Below are 17,404 nucleotides of genomic sequence, written 5' to 3'. Positions count from 1 at the left end.
ATCTTTTCATCAAACACCACGACCAGCAACTTGAGTGTCTAAAACCTGCTGAAATCTAACTACTAAAACGAAATGGCAGGCACAATTAGCATGTATGACCTTGTCATAGTTGGTCACGGCGTGGCCGGTCTAGCCGCCGCAGTATCGGCGGCGGAACTCGTTCCAGCAGCTCAGATTGCCGTGCTAGAGCGCACGCCTGAGGCTGCCAGCGGGGGGAACACGCGTTATAGCCCGGCCAATATGCGCATGCGATCTGTTAATGAGATATTGCCTGGTTTCGTGGACGATATGATGACCATCAGTGGCGTAGACGGCGACCGCGCCTATTTCGAAAAGTTGGCCGACCAGGCACCGCAGGCCGTCCAGTGGCTCGAGAGACAAGGTGTGCAATTTCATGCCATGGACTATTTCTTGAAGTCGTGGCCAAATAGGATTCAACCCGTCGGCAAAGGTGCCGCCATAATCGAAACGCTGCAGCGATCTGCCAGGGCAAAAGGGATCCAGCTGGTGTACGAATGCCGCGCCAAACAACTGCACCTTGGGAAAGAAGGGGCAACCATTGAGGCGGCAGACGGGCGGCGATTCATTGCCAAATCCGTTGTTCTCGCCAGCGGTGGATTCCAAGGTAATCCAGACCTCCTGCATACCTATTTCGGGACCGGTGCGGAGTCTCTACGACCGATATCTCCAGGCACGCGGTGGAACACAGGAGATGGGATCCAAATGGCGCTGAATAACGGAGCTGCGGTAAATGGAAATTGGAATGGCATGCATAGCGAAATAATTGATCCGCGCAGCGATATGCCTGCACCACTAGTGCTCGTCTATCCTTATGGTATTGTGGTGAATCGCAACGGAAAGCGATTCGTTGATGAGGGCGCAGGGCTCGTCCATGACACCTGGGAACAACTTTCACGAACTATCCACTTTAATGCTCCGGGCCAGTCAGCCTGGGTAGTTTGCGATTCAAGACTCTCTGAGGTGGAAGGCTATGAAGCGGCCATTCGCACCGACATCCCGCCTCTTACAGCGGACACAGTATCTGGCCTAGCAGTCCAGATGAAGGTGCCGGAACAAGCGCTCTTAGATACAATCTCAAGCTACAACGCAGCTTGTGACACAGACGTATCCCTTTTTTCTGCTGGCCGCCTTGATGGCCTTGCAACTGGCCCACACTTGGAACCTCCAAAGTCGAACTGGGCCCGCCCGCTCAACTCTCCGCCGTATTTAGCTTTTCCTTTAGCCGCTGCTATTGTATACACTTTTGGTGGACTTGCGACTGACACAGAAGCGCGAGTATTAACCCAGCAAGGCGCTATTCCTAACCTCTACGCCGCAGGTGAGATTACCGGCCATTTCCACGACACCGCGCCAAATGCTGTTGCTGTTTTACGCGCGCTCGTCTTTGGGCGCATTGCTGGGCTCAATGCAATGAGCTCGAAGTAGATGGTGGGGTTAGTAGCCAGTGGAGATGTATGCATTAAGCACCCTTTCAACTTAGCATAACCTCATAGCTGGCTTGTGTGGTGGCCCGTGAAGTGCACTGTCAACGTTTTGTTGGTAGAAATATACGAAATTGTCAGATCCAAACCAATGAAGTCTTACTTACGTGAAGAACACCTTGTCGAGCTCTGAAACACACATCGGAGTTCTAGCAATCGATTGTGAAATTCTAGACATACAGTTTGAGTTTCCAGCCATGACCGGTAAGTTCTCCTTGATATTCAAAAGACGCTAAAATTATTTGACCTTTGTTTCTTCTCTAAATTAAAACATGAAAAAAAAGACGGTGGACGAAAAATGAGTGGCAAGTAACGAGGCGCAGCCACAATAAAGCAATGAGGGGTAAGCTGCAGGTATGAGCTGGCGGTTCGCACCGTGGCTGTCGTCTGATCCAAACACTTTGATTTTGCCACCTGCACTGTCGGGTAAACCTATCGACGAGGCCAACAATCCATACCAGTGATAATGTTATAGAATTCTGCTTGGTGATTATAATCTATTTGACATCCTGAACGTGGTTGTAAACAGATACATCATTACAGTCAGTTTCGAAACAGGCTTCACTGTCACGGACCTAGATCCGTCTCGTTCGTGATCAGCTCGTAGACGTTGGTGTGGAGTGACTAAGTAGCGCACGACACAAGTAGGAAGAGATACTCCCGCGATACGAATATCTTGAGATGAGTTGCCTTGCTGACCTCAAAGTATGATCAAGTAGTAAGAGTAGACACGATAGTATCCTAGTATTCTTGGTAAGACTGTAGTGACTTAGGTTAAAGAACCATGAAGAACTAAATACACGTGGTGAACGAGTTCCTATATACCCAGTCTCCTACGTTTTGTATACCGTATATCATCTATCAGTAACGGTAGATGGTATATCTTTCATTGTCCAATGATCGTTCATACAGTGGGTGGGCGTTAAGTTGAGACCAGCACTAAAAACTAGCGCTTACACCACCCCATACTAATTTATATGCTAGGCCGAAAACGCGCTTTATTTACATGCCGCTTTATTAATTCGAATTTCTGAAGCTTTTTTGAAGTTATCCAAACACCAAGATGCCTCGCGCTCCACGTGTTCCACGTACTGTAAGGCGCGAATTGAAAGCTTATGGCCTCAGCTACGCAAAAATTCATGCTATACATCCTGAGATTCCTTTAGGCACTATAAAAACCAATATATTACGCGAACACACCCGTGATGACAATAAATCAAGGCCTCGCCCAGGCGCACCGCGCAAAATTACTGAGGAGGGACGAGATAATCATATTGATATAGTTAATACAGATCCCCATATTAAATATGAGGTGCTTTTGGACAACATTAACAGGGATATTCACCGCAGAACTCTTATGAGGTTATTTCAAAGGATGAATATGCGCAAATGGCAACAACTCAGCCGGCCTGCACTTACTAAGGAGCATGCTGCCCAGCGGCTTCAGTGGGCACTTAATCATGCTCATTTTACGATTTCTGACTGGCAACGCGTTAAATGGACCGATGAATGCACAATAGAGAGGTGTTGGAAAGGAACGAATCTGGGCATTTTCAAGACCTTCGGAACAGCTTTATATTAAGGATATTAACCCTATAAGAACCGGAAAGGGTGTATCTAAGATGTTTTGGGCCGGATTTGGTTATCAATATCGCACTGGGCTTATTCCATTAGATGGAGATCCTACTTCTCAGCGAGGAGGAGTCACAAGCTCTGTTATTCGCGCTTTATATGCAGCTTGGTTACCTGAAATGCTTCAAGATGGCGATATCTTTATGCATGATAATGCTTCCGTACATAGGGCTCATATTATTAAGGATTTACTAAAGGATCTGAGCCAGGAGTACGGATTTACTATCATGAATTGGCCTCCCTATTCGCCGGATTTGAATCCAGTTGAGAATCTATGGGCGCTTTTAAAAAAGGAGATTTATAAGGCCTATCCGGTGTCAGAAGAATCGATAAACCTCAGCCAATCGATAGGTTTGACGACGCTACTTACTAAGCAAGGCTACCTCTTGTATCGACAGTATTTAAAGTTAGAGTAAAAAGTGTATAAAATAGTAAAGCCAGTTTCGAATCCGGATTTATCGGACTTAAATTAGAAATTAAATGCCTTCCGTATCAGCTATTTATGTTCATCATTCAAGTAAACTCAGTTACGGTTAAAACAAAAATAACATACTCCCAAAATCCTCACATCGAATGCATGGCTGTTGAAGTAGGTTCAGCAGTATGTGTTATCCCGTTCTTATTCTTTTGTAGGTGGACTGCTTATAAACATACACATATGCAGACACACAGTCCTGTTAAAGCATCACGACCACCAGAATATGTAACATACATTTCTTGCACTTTATCCTAAAGGATCCTTTTCTCCTCGTAGACTCAGGTCCAGTGGCATATATGAGATGAAAACGAACTCTTCAGTATCTCAAGATCCGCATAGCAACCTCCAGGTCAAGTATCTTCTTCACCAGAGGTCGTCTGGAGCTTCTTAGTAGCAGACTCCCCTACTATGGCTACCAGCTGTTCAGTATCTAATTTGATCACCCATTCCTGACTAAAAACTGCAAGTAGACTCATGGGACCTATCAATAAGCAATGATCAATAGCTTACTAATAAATATTGTCGATAAATCGTTTTCGTACAACTTTATAGTAAGACTAAAGGATATTATGTATTTCCTCCTTAACATGTTTCACATTACTTTTACTAGCTATAACATAATTGACAGAGTCGAGATCAACGATAAGGTTGTTAAAGGTGGCAACACCCTTACCAAAAAAGCTTGGCTTTATTTCATTCCGAGCGTTTCCCTTCAACATTACAGCCATACAGTTGCTATGTGATATCTAAAGATTCCTCATTAAAATAATAGTTCAAAGTATATAGTCTTTTCCCTCTCTCAATGAATACAAGGAACATCGCTTAATATATTACTGCTCTGTACCTATTAACCACTTCATCAAGAATAGAGGACCATATTTCCTCATAGACTTGGGTGTCATTACAAAGTATTTTTAACACAGTAACTATAAAGTAGTGAATAGTCACAATAACATTACTCACATACACCTTAGTCATATTTTCCCACTTGCTAGACTGTTCTTTAAATACACTGAAAGTATAGTTCCACCAAAAATGCCTAGTTCCACACCACAAAAACACAGGTAAAGTTTCTCAAGCCAATCCATAATATCGTTTTAAAAGTAGTCGAAATCATAGTCCTTGGTGATAATATTTTCAAGAACAGGGTCTTCAATGCCAATATCATCAATCCGATTCTCTTTTGCATTCATGCTGGTCCAAGTATCCTCTTCTATTTCGTCATGACCATCGTCTTCGCCTTCGTCTTCGCCGTCGCCGTTATTCCCCTCCATGTCATTGGTTGGCTCAAAATATCGAAGCTGCGCCTTCTCCTCAAAGTCGGAGTTAAATTACTTGGTAAGGTTGACAACATGTGCAACAAGAGCGAGGGCCCTATTTTCCTCAAACGCGCCGTGGCTGTAGTATTGAACATTGAGGGCAGCCTGAACCAAATCCTGGAATTGACGGCTCAAAGCACTCAGGAATAATCGTTGCTCCAAATCAGAATGAGCATCATGCTAGGCAACAATTTCAGAATGTTTGTCTGACTCCGAGTAATTCCTATGAGCCAATGAAGTCACTAGGGGTGATGGAAAAGGGAGTCTGTTGAGTGTTAAGCGCCGGGATCCCTGCCGGACTAGCATGGATCAAGTGTGCCGCACGGACCTGATATAAGCCATCGAGCAAGGCAATGCAGCCTTATCACCTGTAAACATTTCCGTAGCTTAGAGACCTGTGTGGTCCTCTCAGTGAGCACATAATTGCGCTAGGTTCCGCCTCTGTTGTGACAAACATATAAATATAGGCCAGAATCTTCGACTCGCTTTCCTCCCTCCAAAACTCGCCAGATCGTTTCTTTTCTCTACTCAATTTTATGATACTCCGAACAAAAAAACAGTAACCTTCAACGCTCCTTTAGAATATGACGGCTCTCGTTGCTACACCTCCCGCTCTTCATTGTCTTGATAAGGCTCTGGAGATCCAGGACCACCATGAACTATATACAAAGGTTAACACTTTACAGGTACAACGAACTTCTTGACGACGGTGACCAGCCCCCAGTAGCTGATGAGCATATTACGAACCTAGCGGAGATATTCGTCCGTCACAATGCCGAGAAGCTTCTTGGAATTCACTTGATCCACGGCCATTTTAAGATCCCCAAGAGCACCGTCATGCTTGGGACCAACTTCGAGAACCCCTACCTTCGTTGGACTAAGGTCACCGATATTAAGAAGATCAACCCTGCCGGTGTCCATGGACACATTTTTGCCCTCACCAAAGACGGCCTCTGTGCTTATGAGATACAGGATGGGCCTCTTCCCGACTTTTCTGGCATTGGACAGGGTTTCCTGGATGAGTTCATCCACTATATTGTTGAGAACAATCTCATAAGCCTCGTTGGCCTTCAAGTCCTTGGGTGCGGCGATTGCCCCATGTCGGAACTTATCCTTGATCAGGGAACTGTCATGCTGGATTCGTCTGCCGTCAAGAACACGAAGCCGACCCGCATCACAGGCTGGAAGTTTGAGTCTGTCAATGGGAAACCGCGAGTTTGCTCGGCAAACGAAACCCATGCGACGATGACATCCGGCAATCACAAGGTTTTCAATGCGGAAAAGCCTCACCCTAAGCTAGAAAGTGCCGAAGATCTGAAGGACGCTCTTGTCTCGGTCGGTGACCTTTAGTCTGCTGTAGCATTGTGGAGCTCATATTTAATGGTCGCCTGTAGTTAATTATTTGAATCTTATATTTCCCTTTTAACTCATCTTTCAATTTGTGGAATTGATTTTAGTTATACCAATTCAGTAAACCTTGTGGCGGGATTAATTAGTAGTCCATCAAGATCGCGCATGTTGTATGCTCCACTTTCATCATCCCGAATAGGTACTGATTTGGGCATATTTGCAAGACGACTTGTAAAGCCTCGTGACAGTAATAATCCCACAATCCTTGCTGACTTGATGATCCCGATTATTTCATTGCTCAGTCCTCCCGCTTCCTCACTGAACGTATTCCAGAATACCTCCTCTAAAAGAATGTAGTCGTCGTATCTGACCCAACCATTCTTGAGGTGGACTTTGCTTATCAGTCGTTGATGAGAGTGAAGGTAGAGGCCAAATGGCGCAACTTCAGCTTCGGCCCAATCGATCACCCCAACTAGATTGCAAGATTCTTTATTGACCATAATATTGCAAACACCAAAGTCTTTGTGAAGTAGCACCATTGGGAGAGAAAGAATGGCCGATAGTGATTCGATTGACTTTCGGATTAATGGGTGGAAGCGATCTGGGAGAGTGCTAAGTAATAGCTTCAGTTCTTTCTCGTATTGACAGTGTAGGCCGTCGCGATAGGCTTGTTCAACATCCTGCGGCGACTTCCACGAGAGAGCGAAGAACCTAACAGGATGTATGGTCAGCAATTTTACCTGTAACTTACGCCATTAAGCATACCTTGCGATGTCGATTATCAAATTCTTTCGCCAAAAAGAAAACCCAGGGGAATTTTCTGGTACTTGGCTGTTGTGTGCTAGGATAAAATCCAAGTAGCTAATGCCTCGTATACGGCTCATGAAATAAATATATAGGGGTTCTTTTCCCTCAGTATCTTCCCCAACCTGCCCCCTGAAGGTGACCTGGGGTGCAAGGTGGCCATAGATGGCTCGAGCCAGATTCATAGTCTCCATTCTCAGTTGAAGAGACTTGAGGCGAAACTGAGCCACAAATTCACTATTAGGTCCAGCGTAGACGGTGTAACTGCACACGCCTTGCACGGCCACTGGAATGACATCGCCTCCAAGATGCTCCTTTGTATATGTATCACAGGCTATGCGAGTCGTAGAAGTCTTCTCAAAGAAATGACCAATCTCTTGGTCTACAGAATATTGTAAATCACTGGCGCCCATAATGGTTATAATTCGCTGGTTGCCAGCGATGTGAATGGAATGTAAGTTGAGCAGCAAGGATGATAAAAATGCATAGAGAGCAGGCTGAGCAAGAATGAATCTCAAGATTCCGACTTAATATGGGAGACGACTGAAGGCGAGGTCCTTGACCGCCGGAGCGCTAAACAGAAGGCGGTGTACAACGGCAGAAAGACGCCTCAAAAATAAAACAGCTGCATTGAACAACTGGGCCTCACGAATTTTAGACGCTTGCCTTAAGTTACATCGCTTCCATTCTCACCCGATGTAAATTTGCTTCTCTCTCTCCTCTTCCTAACTATCCTTGAGTCCTCATAAAGTCTACCTCAACCCTATCGGCAAATCAAATTCACGTGACGGATCCCTGCTTCGATGAGACGCTAAGAGACCGTGAATGTGTCTCACATGTCTCCTCTGAAAATTTTTTGGCCTTTAAGATATGTAGTAACTTACGTATTGCTTACTCCGAGCCTTGAATCCAAAGAAGGATAGCGTGAGCACAGGCACCGATCTCATTCCAGGTACTTTGGGCTTAGTCTAAGTTCTATGGCTCGGAACTTTCCTATCTCTCTATAATGGTGAATACCGGTCCACAGCACGCCGAGACCGAGGTGCGCCATATCGAGAGGCAAACGAGGGTTCCGCGACGGTGCAACGAGACCGTAGTCTCTTGTCTGACTTGGTAGGCTGCGAAGACTCGCAATTCACATCCTTCATTTCACTTGGAATCGGCGACCTTGGAGCCCAATCCTTGATCTTTGTACTGTATTGAACTTGGAAGGTACCCTCTATTCGGCCAGGGAAGTATTTCCTAATCTATTTCCAGGGCAGTCGGTCTTCTTCCTTAAGTTATTTCAAAAGATCCAACTCTTCTTGGAAGAACGGTATATACGTTTTAGTGGCTTTATAAATAATTATAGGCACTGCTGATAACTATGTATCAGCCTTCTCATAGCCAGTACAACCTTGATTAATAGGAACAATCAGTTTCTTTTTGTATATAAAATAATCCAATACATCCCTATTCTCTTTCTAACCAAAATACCTGAGTGTAGTGAACTGTACTACAATCACAAACTCTAACCAAAATACCTGAGTGTAGTGAACTGTACTACAATCATAAACTCTATTTTAGGGTTATTTTTGCTAGTTAAATTTAGGGTTAGTGTTATAGACTACAATCACAAACTTTTATAGACTACAATCAGGTTTTGTCGCCTGATCGCCTTAACCAAAATATCTAAGTGTAGTGAACTGTACTATAATCATAAACTCTAACTAAAATACCTAAGTATAGTGAACTGTACTACAATCACAAACTCTAATCAAAATATCTGAATGTAGTGAACTGTACTACAATCACAAACTCTATTTTAGAATTATTTTTGCTAGTTAAATCTAGAGTTAGTGTTATAGACTATAATTATAAACTTTTATAGACTATAATTAGGTTTTATTGTCTGATCATCCTTAAAATTGGACTAGTTATTTTTATACTATTAAATCACTTATTATTAGAGAATAAGCAATATTCAAGTTATCATGCTGCTGTCATGGTTAATTAAAAAGGACGGGTTTTTCAGGTTATTTTAGTTAAGGTGTGACAGGCACTAGTAGCCAGGATATATCATGTACACACTATAACAGATTGTTAGAGATTCTAATATATTAAGGCATAGTTATATATAATCATATATTGTCTATACTACAGATTACCATTACCATTATAAATAGCATTAATATTTATCACATTTACTAAAGCAATTCATTATTATCATTATATATAACACATTTTTTAAGTAACTAAAAAAGTTTTCTATTATAATATACTAAGAATATCGCCATACTATATAGCCTAGCCAGATTAAAACACATTTACGTCATACATACTATTATATATCCACTACCATGCACGTCACATTAGCTAATAATATTTATATATAGCCCAATATCGCGTATGACCCAATCAAGTTAAATATCCCAGCCACTCAGACTATAGTAATCCAACAGTTGATCGCGCCCATTAATAGATATCAATATCAATTAAGTTCCCATTCATGCCAATACATATGCACTACCATACCCACCATACGACAGCATTAGATCAAGCATCATCAGTGGTCCCAGACCCAAAAGATCAGACAGCCCACCCACATAGAGCAGAAACAGATTCAACACAAGCAAAACCAGGCATACCATCCCGTTCAATGCCAGCAGTTGTTTCCTGTCAAGGCCAACTATCATCAATAGAAAAGCAACCGACTAGTCTATTGATTTTATTTTATTAACAAATATTAGCGTTGTACTAGGCAAAAAAAAGTTGGTTAGTTTTTTTAATTCAACTAACTCCCCACGCCCGCATTTATATTAGGATAGAGGCTTAAATTTAGACCAGGGATATGTGACGCCGCTATCAATATACAATATCAGTTTGAGCGCATTTAACCAATTAGCTATCATTAATAGAAAAACAACCAACTAGTCTATTGATTTTATTTTATTAACAAACATTAGCGTCATACTAGATAAAAAAGAATTAGTTAGTTTTTTTAATTTAACCGACTCCCCATGCCCGCATTTATATTAGGGTAGAGGCTTAAATTTAGACCAGGGATATATAACGCCGCTATCATCAATAGAAAAGCAACCAACTAGTCTATTAATTTTATTTTATTAACAAATGTTAATGTTGTACTAGGTAAAAGAAAGTCAGTTAGTTTTTTTAATTTAACTGACTCTCCACGCCTGCATTTATATTAGGGTAGAGGCTTAAATTTAGATTAGGGATATATGACGCTACTATCAATATACAGTATCAGTTTAAGTATATTTAACTGATTAGCTATGTTATTACAAGTTATTGAAAATCGTTAGGATTATATTTTGAGGTGGTTAGGGTACGGAAGTGTTATACCTGATTAGGATCACAACCATTACCTAAAGTAGAAAAGTGATAAAAATTTAAGGTTATTTTAGCATAATTTTAGAGTTGTTTTCATGTCCTGGTCAGAGGGACCATTATCCATTATTTAATGCATTTATAGAAACATGGCGATGCCGAATATTGCACAGATATTGCAGTACGAGTCTAAATATCGGGTTATGATTTGTTGTTTATGTCACCAGGTGGTATTAGATAGTCAATTAGACAAACATTTACATCAACCCGCATATTAGGCCAAGCGCCATGGCCGATATATATCATCATTCCACAAGTATTATAACCAGTACCCTAAACGCATGCAACAGGCTATCTACATCACCATTCCCCACAAGCCCATTATTATTATTATTATTATTTAATCAAATTTAACGTCTATACCGAGCCCTAGGCTATGACAGACAGCGATTCGTGTGGATTAGGCCTGCTTATAGGGGTTGCCCCCCATAAGCCGGTGCCTCTACCCCCATTGGATCCAGGCTTTCAAGGTATCTTGCACTTTCCTCACCCCATGCCGCTTATATGCGCAGGACGATTCGGGGGCTTATAGTGGGTGGCAACCACTACCCCCTCCTTATGGCCACTAACGTTTGGGCGTTGCCTACAATAGCGGGCCGCCCCTGCCCGCTATCCTTCCCCCTCTCGCTCTCCCTCATCCAGGGCCTCAATGCCCCAATTATCAGTCTTATAGGCCTGCTCCCAGGCCTGTTGGTTATCCTCTCGCTCCCTAATGGCCCCTATAAACGCCAGCAGCGCTGTAGTGGCCTTTGGGTCCTGGAATAGGCGTGCTTCGGGGCACTGCTCGCTATCCTGCGGGGCCTTTACCCCCGCTTCGGCCAAGCCGGCATATAGTTTTTCCCGCTGGTGGCACCACTGTCGACAGTTTGTAAGAAGGTGTCTTACCGTCTCAGTCCCCCTAGAGCACCCCAAGCAATTAGGGGAGTCTCGGGCCTTGATTCGGTGCAGATAGGCCCCGATTGGGGTGTGGCCGGTCTTGAATTGGTAATACCGCCGCGCCAGGTGCTTGGGGGTGCTTGCCACTATTGGGTCAAGCTTCCATCCCCGGGGGGGTTGGTAGGCCTGGCCTACCTGTTGGGTGCGTCTTGCAAGCTTTGCAGTGAGCCAGTTGGCCTTGATAGCGCTATAAGTCTCGGTGCATGCCCGCCGGGCATGGGCCAGTGAGATGCCTGAGTACTTGCCTGTACAGGGCCTCCCTGCAGCTTTCTTAGCGGCCTTATCGGCCTCCTCGTTGCCTGGGACCCCTTTATGGCCTGGCACCCAGCATATGGTAACCCTGCGGCCGGTGGCCTGTAGTTCCCCGGCTAGGTCGTGTGCCCGCAGCGCTAGGGCTTGCCCTGGGCCAGGCCGGGTATGCTGGAGCCTGCTTATAGCGGCCTGGGCGTCTAAAAACACCCTAATTGGCCCTATAAGATTCTCTGCCAGCGCCCACTCTAGGGCTTCGACTACTCCTATTAGTTCTGCATCAAAGACTTCGAAGCCTGCGCCCAGGGGAGCTAGGCGCGACCTCCAGGGGCCAATAAGTGGCTTATAAGCTACTGCAGCGCCTACGCGCTGATCGTCTAACCTAGAACCGTCTGAGTAAAGGTCGGTGTTCCCTATCCCACTTAGGGGGTCTGAGGCTAATTGCATAGCGGTTTCAGGGGAGTCTATCCTGAAATCTAGTGGTATAGACCTATTACCAGGCTCTATTGTACGCTCAAAGCCCTGGGAGGGGTCGGCGGTCAAGGCCTCTCGTAGCCTGCGGGCCAGGCCCATGCCCAGCTTCCAGGGGCCTCGGCGGGTTGGTGTTGCCCAAGCTCGGTCTTCTAGTGGCTGCTCTCCAGGCTGTGCATGGGCGTCTCCCTCCCTAAGCGTTATAGGGAGTATTTCTGCTGCTGGATGCCCCTGGGGAAGTCCTAGGAGTCTCAGGGCATACCGCCGCTGTTTACTATCTAATAGGGCCTCTGCTGGTTCCAGAGCTGCCTCCCTTATAAGTGGTCCTAACGGGGTGGACTTCAGCATGCCTGTGACTGCCCGGGCCTGGTTATTAATTAGGCCCTGCAGTCCTTCTAGGCAGTTCTTTTGCCCATGCCACCAAAGCTCGGCCCCATAAAGCGCCACTGACTGCGCGGTGGCCTTTTGGATTCGCCATGCCAGGCCTGGGGGGAGCCCCTGGGCCTTGCACAGTGCCCGCACTCGTCTTTCAGTATTTTGACCTTTTTGCAGGCGGTACTTATAGTGGGCTTTGAGGGTAAGCTTTGGATCTAGTAAGACCCCTAACCACCGGATGGCTGTTGGGGAGAATGCCACTAAAGCGTCTTCTACCTGCACCCTAGCTTCCTGGACCTGATTTTTATGTTCCCTGCTGGTGGCCCTAGAGAATAGGATGGCCTCTGTCTTTTTAGGGTCGAATTTGACGCTATTTGCCAGTCCCTACTTAATAGCAGCTTTTGCCGCTGCTTCTAGCTGCCTACAGATCTCAGAGACCGAGCTTCCCTGGGCTACCAGGCCTATGTCATCGGCATAGGACAGGGCCTTGATTCCTGGCACCTGCTGTTCCATAGCCTGAAACACACCCCGGATATAGATAAGAAAGAGGATTGGGGAGACCGGTGAGCCCTGGGGCAGCCTTGAGTCAATAGGCTGTTCAGGGGCTTTATAACCGTTAATTACGAGGCTGACCCTTCTATTTGTAAGGAAGGATAAGGTCCACCTTATAAGGTCATTATTTAGGCCTGCAGCTTCCATAGCCTTACTAAGCTTATAGGGGTCAACATGGTCGAAGGCCCCCATAACATCAATAAAGATAGTGCCTGTGAAAAGCTTTTGAGTCCATCCCTCGTGCACTGTTTGCACGAGGCAGACCACCGCGTCAATAGCCCCACGGCCCCGCCTGCATCCTATTTGTCCAGGGTATAAAGCCCCCTGGGCCTCATACCAGTCTGCTATAAGGCCTACAGCCAGCTTCTCAACAACCTTGCCCAGGCAGCTAAGCAAGCTTATCACCCTCTAGGCCTTCACCTAGATGTAATCGGGCTTCCCTGGCTTCCAAAGTAGGATGCCTTTAGTAGTCTTCTAGGCCCCTAGGTGCACCCCAAGCCGAAAACACTGTCTAGCTATCTCTATAATTCGGGATAAGTCTAGTGCCCAGAGTAGCCAATATACTTTAAAATTGAGCCTGTTGGCCCCTAGAGCTTTCTTAATGCTTTAGCTGAATAAGACCTAATATATCCGCTCTGGTGTTATAAATATGTGGGCCTGTCCACCTAGTAGCTCCCCAGGAGAGGAGCTATAGAAGGCGTTAGGAAATGCCGTTTCCCTAATTAGAACTTCTTTATCGGCTATGGTAGTGGCAGGGGAAGCCTCTAGATCTGGGCCTTAGAGTACTGGGGTGGTAGGATTAGTCCGTGGCTTAGTATACTGTAAGACTATTCAACACCTATTAGGATCTCTTGGAGAAGGCTTTTCCAGGTCATCCCTAGGGCCTTTGGAAAAAGGGTTCCTAGTGGGGTTAGAACCTTTTTTCTACTCTTCCTTCTCCCCAGGGCCTCCCTCAGTAAGGAAGGCCTCCTAGCAGGTCTTTTTAGCCGCTTTTATTTCATGGTAATAAGCGGTTCTTGTAGCTTTGAATTCGGTGTTGGTATAGGTATGGGCCTGCCACCGCTTGTGGGCTGCAGTCTATAAGCTCTAGGCTTGCTGTAGTTCTGGCTTCTACCACCGCTTAGAGCGTGTATAAAGCCGTACTGCTTTGGTATGTCTATTAAGTATACTGGTTAGGGTGTCCTACACCTAATTAGCCTCTCTAGCAAGGTCTTCCTTGGTGTATTGATTACTAAAAGGGGGGTGGCCTATAGCCTCTGAGGCCCAAGCTGCTATAGCCAGCTTTAGGGCTTTCTTGTTTACCTATAGAGCTTCTATTTACCACCTAGTAATCTCCCCGGAGATTCCTCCTGAGGGGGGTTCTAGGGCTTCCCAGGCTAGGACGATAAGCTTATAGTTAGATGTTGTAGGCTTATCCTTATCCATCTCCCAGGCTTGCAGAGGCTCTAGGGTTAGCGAGGATAACGCTAAATCAATAATTAACACCCCCTTGGTCTTCTTATAGTGTGTGGCCTCCCCCAGTGGGTTATTAATATATAGTGAGTGCCGCTTTATAAGCTGTTCCAAGGGCTCAGCGTTAACCTGGTCCTTGGCCAGTGGGTTCCACGAAGGGCTATGGGCGTTGAAATTACCTACTAATAGGCACCTACTTACTATAAGCAGGTCCTAGTCTGCGTCCTCGATGGCCTGGCGTCGTCTAGGGAAGGCCCCTTGCCACCGGTAACTGGCCCCAATCCACACATCATAGCAGTTGACTATTCTAGTGCGTCGGGGGGCATGCCCGCTAATTATTGGTGCTTCCCATATGTCCAGGGCCTGTAAATAGGGGTGGTCTACTAAATCAGTGCGGTTCTCGACCCTAACCGCCCCTATAAGGTCTTTACGGATGGCCATAAGCACCCGTTGATCCCGCTTCTCCCCCCCTGGCCAGTACAGCAGATAGCCTGGGTGGGAGAAGTCATAAGCAATATAAGGCTCTTGCAGGCATATAATGCCTATTTGCCGCTCTATCCCCGCTTCTAGAGCCCCTAAGGTTGCGGGGTAGGTACGGCCGCAATTATGTTGAATAATCAACATTAATAGGGGCTGCAGCTCCAGGCGTTGGTGTTGGACACGGGGATGAGTACGGTAGGGGTGATGTCCCTGGGGCATCTTCCATAGCGTCATCGACCTCCCTAAGCTTTGGGGCTTGGGGGGCGTCCTGGGTAGTGGTTGAGGAAGAAGCCTCCTCAGCAACGCCTTCCTATTCAGTCCATTCAGGGGGGGGAGGGGGCATAACGACCTCTACGCCAGGGAAGCGCTTATGGAGTCGCCGGCGGGCCTCCCGAAGCTTGGGGCACCCCAGGGAATCAGCCTGGTGCTTCCCCCCACAATTGCCGCATTTAGTGGATACATGCAGGCATAGGTAGCCTGTTTAGGCCCTGCAGTCTAGCACGTTACAGGTGTGCTTTTAGGCTTCATAGGCACCAGCACACACAGTGCAGAGTGGTGGTCGGGTGCCGCAGCCTCTATAAGTTCGGTGGCCAATGCCGCAGTATCGGGTGCAAACGGTGTCTTTACCCACTTCGTGATAGGGGCTGGTAGGGTGCCTGTTGCCCCCGAAGCGTACGCCCCAGGCGAGTAGCCTGCGGGCGTCATCTAGGCCTTCTACTGTTATAACAATAGTAGAGAAACGCTGCTTATTAGTCTGGATAGCCGCTATCGGCTTAATCCAGATAGAGTTTCTCATTAGGGTGCATATGCCCCCTAATTCAATTTCTTTCCTGGCTAGGCCTAGCCCTAAGACACTATAGCGGGCTACCAGCACCGCATGCACCTTAATCTTGTGCCACTATTGGTCTACTTCCACTAAGATGACTACAGGGTCAACCCGGTGGCAGGCAGCCACTAATAGGTCCTTATAGGCTGGTAATAGCGAGCCTACGGTGCTTCCTTGGTCCAATAGGGCTGAGATAGCCCCTGATTCGGTGTAATTGGCGTCTATTACCCTGGCGAAGTTCGGGAAGCCTGTCTGGGCTAGGCAGCGGTTAAGCTGCAAGATGACATCAGCTTTAGACTTTCTAGAGGCGATACAGCCATTTTCACGCCTAAATATAAGCCTGCGGTCTCCCTTATTGCTTCCACGAATAGGCTTCAGGCTCCCTAGGTCCATTTAGACTTTTAGGGGCTGGTTCGGGGAGTAAGCCCGTTTTTTTGTAACGATTTGCCACTCCTAGACATTGCTAGCCGCTATATCGGCCCACTAGGAGCCTGCTACAGGCTTCACCCCAAAGAGTGGTTTTGATATCGGGGGTGAGGCTCTGCGTGGCTCTATGGGCTTAGCGGCCCTATTTAGGTTAGCTTAAGGGCCATGGGCAACCTCTGCAAACGTCGTCCCCTGGAATGACAGAGGCTGTCGTGGGCCCTGGCGGTCGCTCCCTGACGATAGGGGCTTTAGGGGGTGGTTTGGGGCGTTCAGGAAGACCTGTTGAGCTTCTAGAGTTGAGAAACGGCGCTCCAGAGCGCCCAATTAGCCTGTGAGGCGCTGCTCCATAGCCTCTACCAGAAAGGTTATATAGGCCTTCATAGCGGCCATCTCCGCGTGCAGCGCGCTATTGCTGCTTGCAAAGTGGCCTAATAAGGCCTGTTCCATGTCCTTGTAGGCTGGGCCGATTAGGGCCTTCATGGGGGCTCTTTCTGCCCTGTTAGGGCTGTGTTCCTGTAGTCTCTTCCCTAGAGTTTTAGGTGCTTCCTGGGAGCCTGGCACGCTGCTTAGGGGGGGAAACAACTCCCTAGGGTTGATTTCCAGGCTAGGCAAGAAGCCCTCGCTCTGAGGGACTGTTGCACTTGCCTCGGGGGGTGCTGGTGGTGCTGTCCCCGCTGGGGTGCCTATATAGGCCCCTACGGGGTTCACCAGACCTAGCGCCTGCCCCCCTGGGTCTAGGGGGTGGTTGTCGATATTGGGGAGTCCAGGGGCCATAGCGAAGCCCTGGATGCCTTCCAGTAGCATTGAATTTCAAAAGGTTGATTTTTGATTTTCCCGGCGGGTTTCCCCACAAGCCCATTGCATGCATTATGTTATTAGATGATCCCTAATATCCCATATACCAATATAATTATCCTAGATACCATTTGGTGGTCAAGACGGTTATCTAGATCCAGTAGTATTGTCGTATCTAATATATATAGAAGAATTCCTAAGTACATAATCAATCCTGTAAGTGTGCAATCTATACCTCCAAACCTGATCGTCCATAGCAGATCATCTACAGCCAGCAATTCATGTGTCATAGACCCAGGTCCCAGCAATTTACTGTTAACATTGACGCCATTAACAACCCAGTCCCTATGCAGTCTAGTGAGTGGCT

At 46.4% G+C, this 17,404-nt stretch overlaps 6 protein-coding genes across 6 annotated transcripts; 3 read left to right on the top strand and 3 right to left on the bottom strand.

Moving 5' to 3' along the window:
- Positions 1-72: 72 nt before the first annotated feature.
- TRUGW13939_00009 (uncharacterized protein) lies at positions 73-1,446 on the top strand (the record flags this gene model as incomplete). The annotated part of the gene is made up of 1 exon (XM_035483224.1): positions 73-1,446. One exon carries the CDS (start codon positions 73-75, stop codon positions 1,444-1,446), a length of 1,374 nt encoding a protein of 457 aa, XP_035339117.1.
- A 3,201-nt stretch (positions 1,447-4,647) lies between these two features.
- On the top strand, positions 4,648-5,081 carry TRUGW13939_00008 (uncharacterized protein; the record flags this gene model as incomplete). The annotated part of the gene is made up of 2 exons (XM_035483223.1): positions 4,648-4,676; positions 4,760-5,081. The coding sequence occupies 2 exons, from the start codon at positions 4,648-4,650 to the stop codon at positions 5,079-5,081; spliced, it is 351 nt and encodes a 116-aa protein (XP_035339116.1).
- Positions 5,082-5,585: 504 nt separating this feature from the next.
- On the top strand, positions 5,586-6,281 carry TRUGW13939_00007 (uncharacterized protein; the record flags this gene model as incomplete). Its single annotated transcript, XM_035483222.1, has 1 exon — positions 5,586-6,281. One exon carries the CDS (start codon positions 5,586-5,588, stop codon positions 6,279-6,281), a length of 696 nt encoding a protein of 231 aa, XP_035339115.1.
- A 107-nt stretch (positions 6,282-6,388) lies between these two features.
- On the bottom strand, positions 6,389-7,498 carry TRUGW13939_00006 (uncharacterized protein; the record flags this gene model as incomplete). Its single annotated transcript, XM_035483221.1, has 2 exons — positions 6,389-6,992; positions 7,047-7,498. 2 exons carry the CDS (start codon positions 7,496-7,498, stop codon positions 6,389-6,391), a joined length of 1,056 nt encoding a protein of 351 aa, XP_035339114.1.
- Positions 7,499-11,084: 3,586 nt separating this feature from the next.
- TRUGW13939_00005 (uncharacterized protein) lies at positions 11,085-13,019 on the bottom strand (the record flags this gene model as incomplete). Its single annotated transcript, XM_035483220.1, has 2 exons — positions 12,932-13,019; positions 11,085-12,850 (listed from the first exon to the last, which is right to left on the bottom strand). Exon 2 carries the CDS (start codon positions 12,477-12,479, stop codon positions 11,085-11,087), a length of 1,395 nt encoding a protein of 464 aa, XP_035339113.1. The 5' UTR covers positions 12,480-12,850; positions 12,932-13,019.
- Positions 13,020-16,566: 3,547 nt separating this feature from the next.
- On the bottom strand, positions 16,567-17,046 carry TRUGW13939_00004 (uncharacterized protein; the record flags this gene model as incomplete). The annotated part of the gene is made up of 1 exon (XM_035483219.1): positions 16,567-17,046. One exon carries the CDS (start codon positions 17,044-17,046, stop codon positions 16,567-16,569), a length of 480 nt encoding a protein of 159 aa, XP_035339112.1.
- Between the last annotated feature and the right edge of the window lie 358 nt (positions 17,047-17,404).

The sequence above is a fragment of the Talaromyces rugulosus genome, chromosome I, assembly GCF_013368755.1.
Source record: "Talaromyces rugulosus chromosome I, complete sequence".
In the NCBI taxonomy this organism is placed as follows: Eukaryota; Fungi; Ascomycota; class Eurotiomycetes; order Eurotiales; family Trichocomaceae; genus Talaromyces; species Talaromyces rugulosus.
Note: the sequence above shows the minus strand (reverse complement) of the source record. Positions and strands in the feature narration are given on the sequence as shown.